Source organism: Gouania willdenowi, chromosome 22 (assembly GCF_900634775.1).
Source record: "Gouania willdenowi chromosome 22, fGouWil2.1, whole genome shotgun sequence".
Classification (NCBI taxonomy): Eukaryota; Metazoa; Chordata; class Actinopteri; order Blenniiformes; family Gobiesocidae; genus Gouania; species Gouania willdenowi.
The window spans coordinates 25,450,158-25,468,663 of NC_041065.1; the positions used below are offsets into that span (position 1 = coordinate 25,450,158).

Below are 18,506 nucleotides of genomic sequence, written 5' to 3' on the forward strand. Positions count from 1 at the left end.
TATTATACAAGCGTTTTTTCACATTTTTAAAGATAATTTTTAGAATTTTAGTTGCTAAATGCAAGCTGGCTGGAAAATTAATGGATGGATAGTTATCTAATGTTCATGTTTTATTTTAATGCTGTCTTTTTTTTATTTAGGTCTATATTTTAAGCCTAATGGTCATTAGTTAGGTTGATTTATTATTCATTTATTTTATGAGATAAAGGAAAAGTCCTTAACCTTATCAGGTCCTTAAACCCAGAAATATATGTGACAAAATAAAAGAACTCAACTCAACTTAGCTTAACTTGACTTGCTTTGGGTTAACTAACCTAACTGGAGTTCGATTTATATAGTGGAGTGCTGTGTGTGTTTTTGTCTTCGTTATGTCTTTAGAGGTAAATTATTCGTATGATTGCCGTGTTGTTGGCCCTGTGATGTGTAGGTGTTGCGAATGTACAAAAGCTTTTATTGTGGCAATGTTTTGTTCCTCCAGGGATTTGTGACGGGAGGAAAAGACGGTATTGTGGCTTTGTGGGATGACACGTTTGAGAGATGCCTGAAGACGTACGCTATCAAACGAGCAGTTCTCGCTCCAGGCTCAAAAGGTAAAAAGGCTATTCTGATGCTTTTGTCCTTGATGTGCTCTTATCTTATCCAATAATGCCTATGCAAATCCATATAAAACAGTCAACGCTTTTAAGATCAAGGTAGTTTGGTTCACTAGAAGGTTTCTGTGTTCTTTTACCTCTGCAGGGCTGCTCCTGGAGGACAACCCCTCGATTCGTGCCATATCTCTCGGCCACGGCCACATCCTTGTTGGAACCAAGAATGGAGAGATCTTAGAGGTGGACAAGAGTGGCCCCATCACTCTGCTGGTGCAGGTGAGACCACGACAAGCTTATCACACTTACTGTAAAAGTAAATAGGACTTTAGAGTCTGTTAATTTGTTTTGTGTTTCACCATCAAGTACAAGAAACTTACAAGGGTCTGAGTTTCTTCACAGCTGGATAGGCTGAAAGCTATAGTTATTTTTTAAAAATGGCCAAATGATTTGACTATTATAGGGCAGCTGAGGCTGCAGCTTTGCGTGTACCTTTAAATTTTCTAATTTAAAGTATGCACCACAAACAATTATTGAATGTAAAAGTTTATGTTCAACGTAAACTGTGTTCAAAATGGCACACTCCGTACTATATACTACAAACTCAATGAGTATATAGCATCTACTATAAACAATAAGTATGGTTAGGAGGATCAGGATGATGACCATTCCCAAGTAGAATATCAACATGTGCTCATTTGATCCATTAAAAGTCACGGAAACACATTTCAGAGATTTTAGGAAACCCGCCAGTGTGTTGCTGACAAAACTTACGCTTAACTTCAAAACAAGAGCCCTATTTACAAAAGCCTTAAAAAACTAAAGGAAGACAAGAAGAGATGTTTTTATTTTGAAAAGGGGGAATGTTTGATTTTTAGCTTGAAGCCGGTCCAAGGATGATTTTACATTGCGCTCACAACGCATCATGGGGCTGTTGAGTATGACTAGTGTGCCCATCGTGCATACTTAAAAAATATTGCGGTATAGTATACATCCGGGTATTTCTTGCATACTCAATCTTTTCATACTATATAATGTCAACGCACTATATTCTAATTTCAGCGTTAGACTTAGTATGAATAGTACGTTAGCATGCGATTTCAAACCCAGCTTTTGTCTAAATCGTAAGTGAAATTTAAGAACATTATTAGGGATGTCCCCGTTACAACTTTTTCACTTCCGATACATAACCGACATTGCAGCCTTGCATATTGGTCGATACCGATATCGATCTGATGCGATATTGGCACGAAACATACATACTTTTATTATTTATTTTGTAGTGTGGAATGTGAGAAAAGGCTTGATTATTAAAAAAAAAAAACAGACCTATTTATTATAAACCAATGGATTACATATAAATAACCTTTTAGAATAAGAATATTCTATGATTAAATGAAATAAACTTCAAAAATAAAAAAGAAGATATTGAAAAAAAAATATCCAAAAAAACAATATTTATTATATCGGAGATTTTAGATGCAGTCTGATAAAATCCGATATTTGTTTTCTGGCCAATATCGGACCGATATACCCCTAAACATTTTATTACATTTTTATCTTGTCTTGGGGATATGCCTCAAAATCTCTAATTGTTTTTATACTATAAAGGTATATAATTAGCGATGCAATAGAAGCATCACTGATCGTAAATCTACTAAAAGATGCAGACTGGGCGAGAAGTATTTAAAGAAAAAACAGCGACAAACTCACATGAGTTAGTACCAGTGCGTGAGAGATTTCTCATTCTGTTAAGTGGTCCACAGGCTCTCCTGGGCTCCCTTTGAGCGTAGGCCGATGGAGAAAAAGGTTATTGATTGCCCTTTAGATTACACTGTCTGATTGATGAGATTAATTAACACATGACAAGACTAGAAGGTTGGCTGCTGTTTTACCGTTTAACATGCTAACAAGGTGACTGCAATAAATGCCCTTAAATGAGCTTTAGAGAACTGGCTTACTGTTCTTTGAATTAGGTAAATACATGAGTTTTTCTGCTGTCAAAAAAAAGATCAATATTTTTAGAATTGGTAGAAGTTGTTGCTGTGAAGAATGAAATTGAAAACCTGTGGATAGATATTTTTTAGTGATGTTGAAGAGCCATATAACAGAAATGCCATGTAATTGAATGTAGATCGATGATATATTTGATAGCTGAGCAACAAGGAATGAGTTAAGTGGTTTTTCAACTTCACGTGGAATTAAAATGGGCTGAAATGTCTAGTAATTGGGAGAAAAAAAAGGTAAAAACTGATTAAAATTCTATTTTTAGATAAAGATTATGTTCAGATTTGAGTTTTTATTGAGGTTTTATTATTATTATTATTATTATTATTATTATTATTATTATTATTATTATTATTTGTGTATCTGTGTGTATGTGTAGGGTCACATGGAGGGTGAAGTGTGGGGCCTGGCCACTCACCCTCACCTCCCACTGTGTGCCACCGTCAGCGATGACAAAACTCTGCGCATATGGGACCTCTCACCCAGCCACTGCATGCTGGCTGTGCGAAAACTCAGGAAGGGTGAGTCTCACACACACACACACACACACACACACACACACACACACGCACACACACGCACACACACACACACACACACACACACATAGAATAACACATCTATATTTTTCCAATCTGGCATGTGCACCAGTTGACCTGAGGCTTTAATAAACACCTTGCTCTCTGCAGGCGGTCGCTGCTGCTGCTTCTCCCCCGACGGCAAAGCCTTAGCGGTGGGTCTGAATGACGGCAGCTTTCTCATTGTTAATGCTGACACCCTGGAGGACCTCGTGTCCTTCCACCACCGCAAGGACATCATCACTGACATCAGGTTCTCTCCAGGTCTGTGCTGCTACTAATCTGATCATTTTGCTTGGTAAATTGTACATCCATAAATCTAAATTCCAAAAAACAAACCCACACTTTACAGCATTCAGCATTGAGTGTAAATATTACATAGAATCCATCAAATGAATCGATAATGAGAGCTTTACCCATACATTCAATTTGATAAATTATTTATTTAAAGAATAGAAATCTGACTGCTCTACTGTATTACCTCTTTAACCTAGACTGATCTACCTTATACTGTTACAGAGAAACATGAATGTACTGTGCATAACCTTTAATGAAAAATATTAATAATTCAAATTAAAAAAAGGTATGTGCTGCAACTTCAGTCTGATGCAGTTTTTTTCAACCTTGGGGTCGTAACCCCATGTGGCGTCGCCTGGAATTTAAATTGGGTCGCTTGAAATGTCAAGTAAAAAAAAATATATATATTATTATATATATTATTATTATTTTATTTCTTCATTATTAGTAGTTAATTATATTATTATTATTATATTAATAATTATAATAATACATTTCTAATATTATGAAATTATTTAAAAAATGACTTTCCCTTGTAACACTTTACTTGGCGTTTTACACATAAGGCTGACACTACGCTGTCATTACCTGTCATTAGCATGAATATGGTGTCATGAAGGCTGTCATTAAGTGTCATTCGCTAAATTATGGCACCTTTGGAGCTATGTTGACATTTTTTGGTTAGGTGGAGGGATCTAGTGGGATTAGGTATAGGTTCGGTAGGGATATAAATTTTACACGTGCTTCCTGTGCGATTAAAAACCAGATTATCGCCCTACCCAATTAAAAAATTCATAAGAATAAATCATTACGATTTGTATATAAAAGGTGAAGTGGAAAAAGGTGGGATTGGGGTTCGGGTTAGGGAAGAGTAGGTTTTCGGGGGTATCTGGGGTTAGGGTTTGGTATGGAGAGGGGAAGGTTCGGGTTAGGGTAAGTAAAAATGAGTAAGGGTTAGGGTAACGAACGACACTTAATGACGGCCTTTATGAACCTAATTGATGCTAATGACAGTTGTCATGTCATAATAATAACCTTATGTATAAAACTTCAAGTTTCACTTTCTCCAACATAAATGTAGTTCAAATAAAATGCAGTATAAAAAATGCGTTACTAATCCTCGCTACTCTGTATTTGTAGCACCGTAACAAACGTGATCAAAAACAAATTCTAGAAATTTTGGGTTCGTGATATCGAAATGGGGTCACGATGCAAAAAAAGGTTGGGAATCACTGGTCTCGTGTTTCCTTACTGACACAAGATTCCTCTTTTGAACTGAGTCAACAGGTTTTGAAATCCCCATGCTGTCTAGAGCTTCTTCCACCTTGACACATGTTGTTGAACACAAGACTCAGAGTAATAGCTTTGTGTGACAGATCCAGAAAAAGCAAGACGGTAATCAGAGAGAGAGAAAAAATCCTTTTCTCACCCACGCAGCTTGGTATGTTTTGGCACAGGAATTGGGAAGTACCTCGCCGTGGCATCTGGAGACAGCTTTGTGGATATTTACAACGTAATGAGTAGCAAACGAGTTGGAGTGTGTAAAGGATGCCTCAACTACATCACCCATCTGGACTGGGACAAGAGAGGTAATCATGCACCTATAAAAACCATTGCCACATAATATAAATGTCTATGAAACACCTATGAATGAAAAATTACGGTGTCAAGGTTATTTAAAATCGTGTTCGGCCACCGGGTGTTTTACAGGGAAACTACTTCAAGTCAACACTGGTGCTAAGGAACAGTTTTTCTTCGAGGCTCCTCGTGGCAAAAGGCAGATCATTCCAGCCACAGAGGTGAGTGGATAAAAAAGGCACATCGTTTATATTTCCTGTCTTTTTTTATTTAGCACAGTTTAAAATACAATGAAACATAATAATACCAACAATGGACCGACATTAACAGAAATACATACACTTACGTGGCATGCCAGGGAAAACCCAAAAACTCTTCAATGGGCTTGAAGAAGAGGGCTCCCAATATAACATTTAAACTTTAACTAAAAAGAAAAAAAAAAAAATCAAGACTAAAGAAAGGAATGTCAAAATAGCAAAAAGCAGAAAACTGGAAAAAGAAAAGAATTGACATCAAAAGTCAAGCAAAAAAACAACAACAGAAAAAGAACAAAAAGCAACCATTGTTTGGATAATCATTAAGGAGTAGGTTTTTTTTTTTAAAGGATTTTTTTGGCTCTAGTGACCTTTATATGACAGTTGCTTGACAGGAAAGGGGTCAGAGAGAGCAGGGAATGACACGCAGGAAAGGGTCCCAGGCCAGGAATCGAACCTGGACCCGCTGCAGGTGAGGAACTATAGCCTCTGTACATGGGGCGGGCGCTCAACCCACTGAGCTAAACACCGCCCCGAGGAGTAGGTTTTTGATAGAATTTTTAAATTAGCACTGGGAAAGTTTGATCACATGAGAAGGAAGTGAATTCCATATTCTGGAAAACTTTGGATGTGATGAGAAGTAATGGTACGTGATTAGGGGACTGAAGTTTGAGAGCTGTTCATTGATTATTGGCTGTAAAATAATTGTTAAAAAATGTTGTGAGTTTTTTTTTTTAATGAACCATGTATGGATTAAGCAATTTGAAGTTTGTTGATTTGATAAATGTTAAGTAAGCCAAGTTTGCAAAACAGGGGTAAGGAATGACTTCTTGGAGCTGAGAAAGTAATAATTCTCACTGCTCTTTTTTGCAAATGAAAAATTGACTCCAGTTTAGTTGTGAGTACTGGCCCAGGCAATATTAGAATAACTAATGAAAGGATAAATCATTGCTTCTACATCTACAGTTTTACATCTTTGGAGTACCTCAGGGTTCTGTTCTTGGTCCTCTTATCTTTTGTCATATTTAGGAGATTTTTATCATATTAATTTGCTAATTCGCTGAAGATTACATTTCAAGTTAATGTTTGTATTCTTCTTTTTCTTCTTATTCTTTGTCATCATTTTTGCAACTCTGCTCAGGTGGAGAAAATTGAATGGAGCTCATGGACGTGTGTCCTGGGAACGTCTGTTGAAGGCGTCTGGCCTGTCATCAGTGAGGTCACTGAAGTGACCACTGCCTGCCTTAGTAATGACAGGAAGGTGCTAGCAACAGGTGACGACCTTGGATACGTCAAGCTGTTCAGATACCCCGTGAAGGTAAGAAGAAAAAAAAAGAGGACTTGTATGTCTCGGATATCTTTTGATCATATTAGGACTTGAGAGAAAGCTTTTGAAATTAATGCAAATCTGATGTTAATTATATGTTAATGTCACAAGTGTTAAATGAAATGCTGCCTCTCTCCCTTAGGGCAAGTATGCAAAGTTCAAGCGCTACGTGGCCCACAGCACACATGTTACAAATGTGCGATGGACCCACGATGACAGCCTCTTAGTTACGGTCGGTGGGGGAGACACGTGCCTCATGATCTGGGCCCATGAGCCTGAGCGCCATCGGGAATTCAAACAATGTGACAGCGAGGAGTCAGACATCGAAAGCGAGGATGACGGAGGTATGAGATTAACCTCTTTTAAACCTTTCTTTTCTTCGCAAGACTTTTTGGTAACACTTAACTTGAAGTTTTATACATAAGGCTGACATTACGCTGTCATTATTATGACATGACACCTGTCATTAGCATGAATAAGGTGTCATGAAGACGCTTAATGACAGCCTTCATGACACCTTATTCATGCTAATGACAGCGTAATGTCAGCCTTATGTATAAATATGTGTATAAGTCGTTTTAGTTTTTTTTGTTTTGTTTTGGTTTTATTTTGGTTTTATTTTGAAAAACGAATAAACAAATGATACACGGATCTGTATAAAACTTGAAGTGTTACCGACTTTTTTTGGAGACATTTTTACATCCTTATTTCAATTTCTAACCAGGATATGACAGCGATGTGACGCGTGAGAATGAAATTACATACACCATCAAGGCCTTATCCACCAACATGAGACCAATGACTGGGGTGAAGCCCCACCTGCAGCTGAAGGAGCCCTCAGTGGATGAGAGGTAATCACTGCTGAGGATTTGATGAATCCTGACAGATGTTCAGACAAATGCTCCTGCACAAACACAATAATTCTGTGAAGGCTTCTGTTACCACATACAGTAACTGCTTTCTTCAGACATCCAGTTTCCTCTTTTCCTGTTTCCTTCCTTCTGAAGTAACTCAGCATCTTCTGTTCTTTCCTCTCCTGCTCTCCTTTAATGGCTGTCCATCTGTCAATATCCTGCTTCACTCTTTAATTCCTTTTGAAGACAAGGAGTAGTCAGGTAAGTCTTGTGACTGTATACGTTGATCCAATGTAAAACTTTTGCTGTCAAAATATTAAGTATAAGAATGGAGCAAGTGTATGATAGCCTTAAAACAAAAGCCTGATGAACAGCTATGGAAATTGAGTTTTTATATATTTTGCATTAATGTGGATATTTTATTTATTTATGATCAATGGACTTCACCATTAAATGCTCCTGCCTTCCATTCGAGGAAACTGGCGCTTCAGTGTCTTGCTCATGGACACTTAGTCACATAGGTAGTAGTAGTCTGGGATCTTTAATTTTGTAAGCAAAGAAATTCAACACTAATTAATATTCATAAGTGGCACAAGGTATCACAAAAGACTGTATTGTGGCGTTAATTTTTATAAAAGTCTGCCTCAGAGCCAGCGTTTTTCTTATTTTTTGGACTAAAAATTGTAAAATGATTATGAGTTACCATGATTGTATTTAGATATTGAATTAAATAACTTTTTTTTTTTTAACTTGAAACCAGAGAGAAGACCCACGTTTGGAGCATTGTGTTACTTATTGCTTCAGTTTTTATACGAAGTATTTATCATTATTTTTTTGACAATTTATCCACATAGCAGTTCCCCTAGAAATGAAATGGTTACTAGGGTTACACAGTCGTGCTGACTCTTGCATTTTGTATCCTCAGCGCTCTCAGTGTGTCCTCGGTTCAGCAGTGTCTACTGTGACAAACATTATTGTAACCTGTATTTTTTTCTTAATTTGTTTTTGCTGCCACAAAGAGGGTCAAGGTAAGCTTCATTCTGACTCTATTCCACACAGGTTCCCTAAACCAGGGCTGTCAAACTGATTTTAGTTCAGGGGCCAAATACGGAGCAGTTTATCTTAAGTGGGCTGCAGATTTTTGGCGAGAAATTTTAACATTATTGTGCTCTAGTTTGCACTTTCACATATAAATAAATTCTAAAATATGTAGTTGATAATATCAAAGCATTAAGTGACACATATCAGTCCCTGCAGGATCCTCATTTTAATTTTTTTTTTTTGATTTTGTGGCCAATTTTTATTTAATGTGGGGAAATTTTGTGGAATAATTTTCAAAAAAAGAGTTCTTTTAACAATTTGAGATTTAAAAAAAAAAAAAAAAAAAAAATGACTGCCATCATGTGATATAAGCATGGGGAAAATGTGAGCCCTGCTAATATTGTGTATTATGTATTGTACGTATGTGTGTATTATTTTGAATATATCTAGCTGAGATATCTACAACTGAATTATTTGGTAATTTACAATGATTCGTGCTTTTTCTGACTTATTTACTTTCTGCTGTGGGCCGAATAGGATGGTCTAAAGGGCCGGATTTGGCCCCCGGGCCTTGAGTTTGACACGTCTGCCCTAAACAATCTAACGTGTGGATAATGGTTTGTTAGTATTACCAAGGAGATGCCGCATGTTTTGGGGAGAAATGTATTATTTTAAATATTCTGCTAATTGTCATTATGTGAGTCTTACCACTCTTTGAGTGTCATGATAAGCAGCTTCACAGCAGCACTCTATATTATCTGATTTGTCTGATTCAGGCCTCCTGTCAGCAGAGCACTGCCTCAGCCAGAGAAGCTGCAGACCAACAACGTCGGCAAAAAGAAGAGGCACATAGAGGTAAAGTGTAGAATCAAAACCAAGAAAGAAGCAGATGTCCCTAATGCCTGGTTTCTAATGTGATTAGTTCCACTGCAGATGTTATGTTGCTATAAATTACATTATGAATAATGACATCTTCCTCTCTAATGTCTTTGTTGCCATGGTGTTAACCTTGCTGGATGTCTTTTTTTGTTGTTTTTTTTTAAATTATCTTACAGGACCTGGTTTTAGAGCTGGTGTTTGGTTACCGTGGCAATGACTGCCGCAACAATGTGCACTACCTGAACGAAGGGGCCGACATCATCTACCACACGGCCTCTGTCGGGATCGTCCTCAACCTGACAACCTGTACGTGTGGACGGAGATGTGCAGAGAGCAGCAATGACAGTGACGTTTTATTCACTGGAGCTTTCCGTGTGTGTGCTTTTTATTTACAGCCTGCCAAAGTTTTTATGTAGAACACAGCGACGACATTCTGTGCCTGACAATCAATCAACACCCCAAATTCCCCAACGTGGTGGCAACTGGCCAAGTAGGTATGTTTGTGAGAGGTTGAGCTCACGTGTCACCAGCAGCAGCTTCAGTTCCCTCCCATTGTGACCTGAAGGATTTCTGTGCCCTGCTTAACAAGACAGTCAGTCTTTCATAAACACATTTTATACTCATGTGTAAGAGAAATGTCCAGAGTTCATATGTGCTACAGTTCAAAACGAAACCAGAATAATGATTATTTAACTGTGAAACATCAAGTATGAACAAATATCTCTTTGATTTGCAGGTGACACTGGAGACATGTCAGGTAAGAATTTTACTTGATTAGTTTTATTCTAATTGGGTGGATTTCCAAGTCCTCAAAATAAAATTAAAAACAAACTCAGAGTGCACAAACCTCCACCATCCTCCAAATATCCTCTTTGCCAGATATTGGCATTTATCTGGATCAGTGATCCTGATCATGGTGCCATGGTCATTCACACTTCAAAAGCTTGTAAGATATTTCTATCCCCATTAATAATGATACAGTTGGTCAAAATGTATGGTCACCCCCATTTTCGTGAAAAATCGTGATTTGAATCCAGATTTTATATTTAAAATCTGGATTCGATCCAGATTAAATCTGGTGGGTTAATTGAGGAACCATAACATACAGTTTGAACAGAAATATACTATAGCTACTCTATCTTCCATACATTATAATTCAAGTAACTTCCTTTAAAGGTCTTATATTATACTGCTTTTCATAGCATTTCACAAAGTAAATAGGAAGGGTGGAGCTCACCTTCCTATGGGAGGTGCAGTAGGAGGAGTTATTCCTCTTATGATGTCATAAACGGAGAAAAGTCAAACTTGCTTGTCTGAGCACACGTTTCACAAAATGTGGAGCAAACAGCGAATGGAGGAATCATACATTTTCACTTTTGGAGCCTTATAATGTTTGACAACTATTAAAAAGTGAAATTTGTATAATATGGGACCTTTAATTCATCCACCTGTTACTAGTTCACAGCATCTCTTTATTAGTCTTCTTCTGACATAAACTTGTCCTGCTCTTGTAGCTACGGCTCTACATTAAATATGTTACAGATGGATCCACCCAAGTGTCTTCTGCTGTCTTTATCGTTGCAGCCACGTCTCCAGCTATCCATGTGTGGGATGCCATGACTAAGCAGACGCTGTCAGTTCTGCGCTGTTTCCACTCTGGTGGGGTTTGTTCAGTCAGCTTCAGTGCCACAGGAAAGCTCCTTCTGTCTGTGGGCCTGGACCCTGAACATACTGTCACCATCTGGAAGTGGCAGGAAGGTAAAAAGAAAAGAGTTTTGTTTTTCTTCCATGGTGGATTTTCATAACTGAGCTTTGTTTATCAGGTGCCAAAGTGGCCAGTCGAATAGGTCACACCCAGAGGATTTTTGTGACTGAGTTTCGGCCCGACTCAGACACACATTTTGTATCCGTTGGCATTAAGCATGTGCGTTTCTGGACGTTGGCTGGACGAGCATTACTCAGCAAAAAAGGTGTACTGAGCTCCATCGAGGACGCCCGGATGCAGACAATGCTCTCTGTAGCATTTGGAGCTGTAAGTCCATCCTCCCATTGCTTTATTAATGTGGTCATCAACTAATAAATGTTTGTACCTCGTGTTACATGTTTAACAGATCTCAAACTGTCTGCTTTTTTTTGTGCTGCAAACTACTGCATTGCTGGCTGTGCTCTGTTAGGCCACTAGATTAGTGCAGATTTGTTTTCTTTTCAGAATAACTTGACATTTACAGGTACCATAAGTGGGGATGTGTGTGTGTGGAAGGAACACATCCTAGTAAGAATAGTGGCCAAAGCTCACACGGGCCCCGTGTTTACTATGTACACAACACTGAGAGACGGCCTCATCGTCACGGGAGGCAAAGAACGACCGTGAGTGCTGATGTTTAAATGTGTTAACTCATAATTCCAGCAACTGAATTTTGTCTTTTTTTTAAAAAAATAAATAATATGTTAAGGTTTCATTTATTCAGACAGCTTTTTTCAGGAAATTTACAATGAAATTTACTTCTGAATAAATGAAACCTGAACATATTTTTTTGCTGATTTATTTAATCAAAGGAAAGCTGATGATTTCTCAGGATTACTTTCTCTGACTCTTTTCGGTGCTTCAGAATGTCAATTAACAGTGAAAATATTTGATCTATAAGGAAAGTATTTCATTGTCCAGTTAGCGCAAAATGATGTATATAAATATATACTGGATAAACATACCTGCCGTAGATTTGTGATCACGAATCTGGGTCTCACTGCTGATGGGATATGAAAACCTTGCCACCAATAGACCATCAGATGTATTGTAATATATTATACCTAACAACATATAATGTTCAATCAAAATTTGTATGGGTCATGTCACTAGACATATCACAAAATTATATTGTGATGGTATTTGATGTTTAAAGTAATATTTGTAGAATGTTTAGAGGTTGGACCAGGAACTATGATTACCGTAATAATGGTCATTCACTTTCTGAAACCAGAACTATAAGCTTTTATGGAAAATAAATAAATGAACAAATAAATAAGTATGGGTTTCAACCCAATATAAGCTATTCATTGTTTATTCATTAATAAAGAAACGCTTATTGGAGATATTTCTATACAGATATGATATAATTATGTATTTTTAACAAATTAATACAAAATGGATTAAAACAAATAAACAAATCTCAATAGAAATCTCTATGAAATGAAAAAAAACCAAAACTATTTCAATAACCAGTTCGACAAGGGTTAGAAAGAAGCCCATGCTTGCCAAGTCCTGCCCTGTTCTTCACCACTAACAATTACAAAATCCAATGAAATAAACTAAATTGACAATACAAATGACGCTATTAAGAACAGAACAAAAACAAACAAAATATGAAGGCGCCATCAACATCTGTGAGATTTACGTACATTCTCCATTATTCCAGAAAACCACCATATTTTATATAAAGCTTACATACTGTAATAAACTTTACCTGGTGATTTCTGGTAATTGAACCGTCTGGTAATTGACCTTTGCAGGTCAAAGGAAGGCGGCGCTCTGAAGCTCTGGGACCAGGAGCTGAAGCGCTGCCGAGCCTTTCGTTTGGAGACGGGACAGGTTATCGACTGTGTGCGCTCTGTGTGCAGAGGAAAGGTACCGATACTTTTTAATCATTGCTACACTTGCCTATCCCTCATACCACACTGTTTGCATTTTGACCTTTATTTCTATGTGCTGTGCCAGGGAAAAATCCTGGTTGGAACCAGGAATGCAGAGATTATAGAAGTGGGAGAGAAGAACGCTGCTTGTAACATCCTGGTTAATGGACATATGGACGGTCCTATTTGGGGTTTAGGTGCTCATCCTTCCCGTGATGTCTTTCTGTCTGCGGCTGAGGACGGCACCATACGTCTATGGGATATCCCAGAAAAGGTTAGCCTTCATCACAGCACTTTCACATTTTCATAGAATAGAGTAATACACTTACGCAGGGTTGGGGTCAATTACATTTTGCAGTTACAATTACGTCCTCAATTATCCATGTTCAATTACAACTCACTTATGATTATGGTGACCAGCATCTCCCCTAAATACAATTAAAATTACAATAATTATATTTACCCTGAAAGTCAATTAAAATTACGTTCTCAATTACTTAATTTCTAATTCAATTAATCACAATTACTGAGTCTGAAATAAATAACCCCAAAAAAAACTTCCTACTCTCCACATGTGTTAGCTTTCTGTTAGCAGCTCTTATGATAACGGGTCGATGACGGGTCGGTTTTTAACTTTGAATCAGCTGTAAAATAAATACACTACAAAATATTATCTATCATCCAATTGATTTTTCTTCTTTTGGTTACTTTGTTCGGCTTCCTTATCCATAAAAATATCGGTATTATTTTATTTGGTGTGGGTGTCTGAGCCTTTTTTCTGTCAGTATACCCCTTGATTTATTTATTTTTAAATGTTAAAATGATCCTCAAAAGAAATGACAGGTAATGGGAAAAGTTGAGATGAAACATATGTATTATAGAATTGTTTACTGTGTCTATGTACAACATAGAACTGTAACATGGTTCCCCAGGTTTGCATTTAATTCAATTGTAATTGACAGTTTTTATAGAATTTTCATTACGATTACAAAGTTCCATTTTCGAAACTCAGCTAAGATTGAAACAGCAACAGATTTTTTTCAATTACAATTACAATTGTACTTACATCATCATGTAATTCATTATCAATTACGCTACTACAATTATGATTGACTCCAACCCTGTCCTTTAGCTTGGCTGATGTATCAATGTTTTCATTGGGAACAGAAAATGTTGAATAAGGTGAACCTGGGCCATCCTGCTCGCACCATCAGCTACAGTCCAGAGGGAGACATGGTGGCCATCGGCATGAAGAACGGAGAGTTCATCATCCTGCTGGTCGCTTCTCTCAAAATCTGGGGCAAGAAAAGGGACCGACGCACCCCAATTCAGGACATTCGGTAAAGAGAAAGGCGGACATACACTGTGAGATTTTTTTCAATCGTTGTTCTCAGCTCCAGCTCAAATTGTGCGACTCAATAGCAAAGTCCAAATGTTCGCAGCTCACGATTCATGTTCTCACACGATACAGATCGACACTCTGACGCTACCTGACTGCTCACACTGTACGTCCATACACGACTCGTCTGGGTCTTGTATCCGGAAATGCAACATAAAAATTAGAAGAAGATGATGAACTCTGAAGTGACGCCATTAAAACAGAAGAAGAACACTCCACTACAGTTTATACACTCCAGTACAGTAGGTGGCGATATGCACCTATTCAAGTTGGTTGCAACACGCCAATAACAAGAAAGAAAAAGAAGAAGAAGAGTTTCCATTAAAACAGAAGAAGAAGAGTTTCCTTTAAAACCGAAGAAGAACCCGGAAGTAGTTACACACTTGCGATGCTAAGTAAAAGGAAACGCGTTGCCTTGGCAATTTGTGTGGATCTCTGTGGAGAAGCTTAAAAAAAGAAAAAGCGGTGACGTGTGTGTGGACTTTAAATTCTACAACGGTCCTACAGTGTGAGAGTTTGAGGTAAACGGTTCGTGGCACTGCTTCAACAGTGCGTTACCCTCACGAGGGCCGAACAGGACTTCAATACGATTGCTGATCGGGAGCTTGTCGTGAGGTGTTAATCGCTTCTCGTGACCCTATGTATACTACACGACGCACGACACACGATTTAGCCGAGACTCAGCCCGATCCCAAAAATAGACGCACAAATGAAAAATCGGCTCAAAATGGGCCAGAAATCGCACAGTGTATGCCTGCCTTAAGACGGACGGTTTTCCTCTTGGAAGTACACGTGTTGAACAGTAGCGCTTTCTGTTTCCAGATTCAGTCCAAACTCGCGTTATTTGGCCGTCGGCTCTACTGAATGTGCTGTGGATTTCTATGACCTGACGCTCGGTCCCCAGCTGAACCGCATCAACTGCTGCAGGGACATCCCCAGCTTTGTGATTCAGATGGACTTCTCTGCAGACAGCATCTATGTCCAGGTTAGATTAGTTCACACCTTTAAACTACAGGTGGTTCTTTCCACTCTAACGCACAATGCTCTGAAACAGATATCCACAGGTGTTTACAAACGACTGGTGTACGAAGTGCCGTCGGGGAAGCAGGTCGTAGAGCAGTCTCTGATCGACAGGATTACTTGGGCCTCCTGGACGAGGTGAGTCTCCATCTAATGGACGTCTCCACTGATGTAAAGAAGTTTGATCTTTTGCTCCGTTTGAACCTAGTGTTCTCGGGGACGAGGTTGTCGGGATCTGGTCCCGTAACACTGACAAAGCAGACGTTACGTGCGCCTGCGTGTCCCACTCGGGCCTTAACATCGTCACAGGAGATGATTTTGGAATGGTGAAGTTGTTTGACTTTCCATGTCCGGACAAGTTTGTAAGTATGATTACCATCACTTGTACTGCTTGTTGTGTTTCTACTGTCAATTCTATTAAAAAGTACTTGAGTATTTTTATCTTGCTTTGCTAACGTGGATAAGAAACTTTTGTTTTTAGTGTCATCTAGTGGCAGAAATACAGTATTGATCTGGTAAAGGAAATAAAAAGGATCTGTTTCATTGAAATATATTTCATTATAAAGCAAAAAATAAAAATGAATGCAGATGCCTAGGAACAGTAGAGAGACATGAGCAGTAATACCTGGGAACACAAAGACAAGAGTTAACTCATGAAACTGGAATTTAAAACAGAACAAAAAGAGGACCACAAGGGCTAAACACATCTAAGACCAAACAGAACCTGACAGATCATTTGGTAACTCTGCTGTTTGTCAGCCAGAAAAAAAACAACAAAATTACTCAGGCCTAGTTTTTCAGGAGATCAATCAGAAAAAGTCAATCGTGTTTTGTTTTTTCCTCTTTACCCTGAGTAATCTGCCTTTTGGGGTTAGGGTTTTGGGTAGATGCTGAATACATTCAATTTATATCTATCTATAGGTTTTTCATGTGGACTGTAAACCCAACCAACCAAAGATTTTGGAACAATGCTATGAAGACTAAAAATACTAAAATGACAAAAATGTCTGGAAAACATCAAATAATTCAATTCCTAGTTACTGCTACTTTGTACACAAACTAAAATGAGGGGAATACAAAAAGGTTGTTCGGGTTAGGGTCATCCTAAAGGTGGTGGTGAAGAAGATTCCTCTGGTCTTGTGATTATCATCTTTTCTAGGCCAAACATAAACGTTTTCTCGGCCACTCCGCTCACTTGACAAACGTCCGCTTCACAAACGGAGATCGATTCATCATCAGTGCTGGTGGAGACGACAGAAGGTATTCTTTAGGTCATATTTACTCACGTAAGTGCCCACAGAGAATCTCATTTTTGATTTTCTTTTCTTTTAGCCTCTTCGTTTGGAGGTGCGTGCACGCCCCGCACTGATCCTCACACTCAGACCATCCTGCCTTTGGAAGTACGGACGTCTGTGAGCTCAGCGCTCCAGAGTTCAACCACACCAGAGGGAAATGATGGCGTGGGCAGCTTGTAAATCAGTCAAACTGGTGATTGACTCGCTGCCTCGACTTTCGGTGCATGTATCTGAGCAAACACAGCCCTGCTCAACACCATCCAGACAAAACGTGCCGTCATTCCAGTGAGGCGATTTTTGTAACGATATACAATTGTGTACATGTTCTAAATGGCAGTGTTGTCTCTTGGCAGAGCCTGTGAAATTGTGTTACTAACAATGCCATTTTAACAAAACAAAAAAACAAAAAAAAACAAACATCATGTAGCAAAGTGATTTAGCCTTAATCTGAGTGTTTATGAGGGTTGAAAATCTTTTTTCTATTGTACGTTTTGGTTCATTTAGTGTGTTTTGTTTTTGCTCTATTTTTTACTGGTTGTAATTCTCCACTTCTGTGGCCTTCCTCCTGAATGTAACATCCACTGTTATGTTCTGGATGTCAGCATGCCAAAGCATACTATGCACTGTATACCTGACCTGGTCACTGTGTCGCCCTGGTTTGTTTTATGTAGACGTGGTGTTGACGACCTCTAAACTTAAATTACCAGTGTGTGTGTGTGTGTGTGTGTGTGTGTGGTGTGTACTTGTGCGAGTGTTGCCCAGTGGTTTCAGGGTGTTCACAGCTAAATGGAAGACAATCCATTCAATTCCAGTCTCAAAACAAACAGCTGTAAATGGATCTACCCAATGCACTGTTGCAATTAGTGTGCTGCTATTATATATTACTCTTGCATTTACATGAATATGAACAATGTGATTATTGTTATTATTATTATTATTATAAATGTGGGTCGATGTTCTGTGTGAAACCGTATATATTAATAACCAAGTGGAATGTTTATCAGAGAAGAGACTAAAAAAAACACTACGCTCGTACTACGACCACTAACTACTGAAAAACTCTTGCTGCATATATTGATTTGGGTTTTAACCAGTGTACATGCCATTTGTATATATTCTTTTTGTATAATTTTTTTGTGAAATGTTTCTAAAATTCCACTTTATATATGTATATATATATATTAAAAAAAACAACAACTCATCAGTAAAATGTATTGAGTATTTTTGGATTAAAGGAAATTCTTGAGAACATAAATTTGGACAATCATTCTTTTCTACACCAGTTCATCTGTCACAGCCAGCTTGCTTGAGACACAGTGGCCCTGATTTATCAACCTTGCGTGAAAACGGGTGCAAATTTGAGTGCACGTTTGGTCATATGACAGGACCAACGTGTGGTTTATGAAACATTTGTATCTGACCAATCCCAGTGTACAAATGATCAGGTGTTGTTAATTGCGAGATTAACTTGTTGCGCCCTCAAATATTGTTCGGAGGCCCCGCCCACAGAGGTAAAACAATACACTGGCAAGTAAAGTAAGGAAATCCTCACATCTGAGGTGGAGCAAAACAAAGATGTGCTTTTTGACTCGACTTAAAGGTAAGTTTTGCAGCGTTTTACTGTTTGCTGCACGTTTGCCCCAGTCTCCCATCGTATAAAGGCTCAATAATCAGCTAGCAAGCAGTTGACGTCTGCCCCCCTGTGTGCACTAGCTAATTTCACCTATAATTCATCACATTGCTGATTAAATACTGCAGCGTAT

At 38.3% G+C, this 18,506-nt stretch overlaps 1 protein-coding gene across 5 annotated transcripts in view; it reads left to right on the forward strand.

The window, feature by feature from the left end:
• eml5 (EMAP like 5) overlaps positions 1–17,907 on the forward strand; it is a 47,951-nt gene extending 30,044 nt beyond the window's left edge. For 3 of the 5 annotated variants that reach the window (XM_028437692.1, XM_028437693.1, XM_028437694.1), the window contains 26 exons: positions 479–590; positions 739–866; positions 2,974–3,115; positions 3,284–3,436; positions 4,927–5,058; positions 5,180–5,268; positions 6,443–6,619; positions 6,771–6,972; positions 7,353–7,479; positions 7,729–7,743; positions 8,502–8,510; positions 9,300–9,378; positions 9,579–9,708; positions 9,798–9,896; positions 10,139–10,159; positions 10,987–11,160; positions 11,226–11,434; positions 11,612–11,769; positions 12,910–13,024; positions 13,115–13,303; positions 14,197–14,369; positions 15,251–15,413; positions 15,483–15,586; positions 15,657–15,810; positions 16,608–16,708; positions 16,781–17,907. In XM_028437692.1, the coding sequence (XP_028293493.1) occupies positions 479–590; positions 739–866; positions 2,974–3,115; positions 3,284–3,436; positions 4,927–5,058; positions 5,180–5,268; positions 6,443–6,619; positions 6,771–6,972; positions 7,353–7,479; positions 7,729–7,743; positions 8,502–8,510; positions 9,300–9,378; positions 9,579–9,708; positions 9,798–9,896; positions 10,139–10,159; positions 10,987–11,160; positions 11,226–11,434; positions 11,612–11,769; positions 12,910–13,024; positions 13,115–13,303; positions 14,197–14,369; positions 15,251–15,413; positions 15,483–15,586; positions 15,657–15,810; positions 16,608–16,708; positions 16,781–16,817 (3,192 nt within the window). In that variant the 3' untranslated portion in view covers positions 16,818–17,907. Of the gene's footprint in view, positions 1–478; positions 591–738; positions 867–2,973; positions 3,116–3,283; positions 3,437–4,926; positions 5,059–5,179; positions 5,269–6,442; positions 6,620–6,770; positions 6,973–7,352; positions 7,480–7,728; positions 7,744–8,501; positions 8,511–9,299; positions 9,379–9,578; positions 9,709–9,797; positions 9,897–10,138; positions 10,160–10,986; positions 11,161–11,225; positions 11,435–11,611; positions 11,770–12,909; positions 13,025–13,114; positions 13,304–14,196; positions 14,395–15,250; positions 15,414–15,482; positions 15,587–15,656; positions 15,811–16,607; positions 16,709–16,780 lie in introns of those variants that run through there. The other 2 variants (XM_028437695.1, XM_028437696.1) reach the window with 2 other exon arrangements.
• Positions 17,908–18,506: the final 599 nt, after the last annotated feature.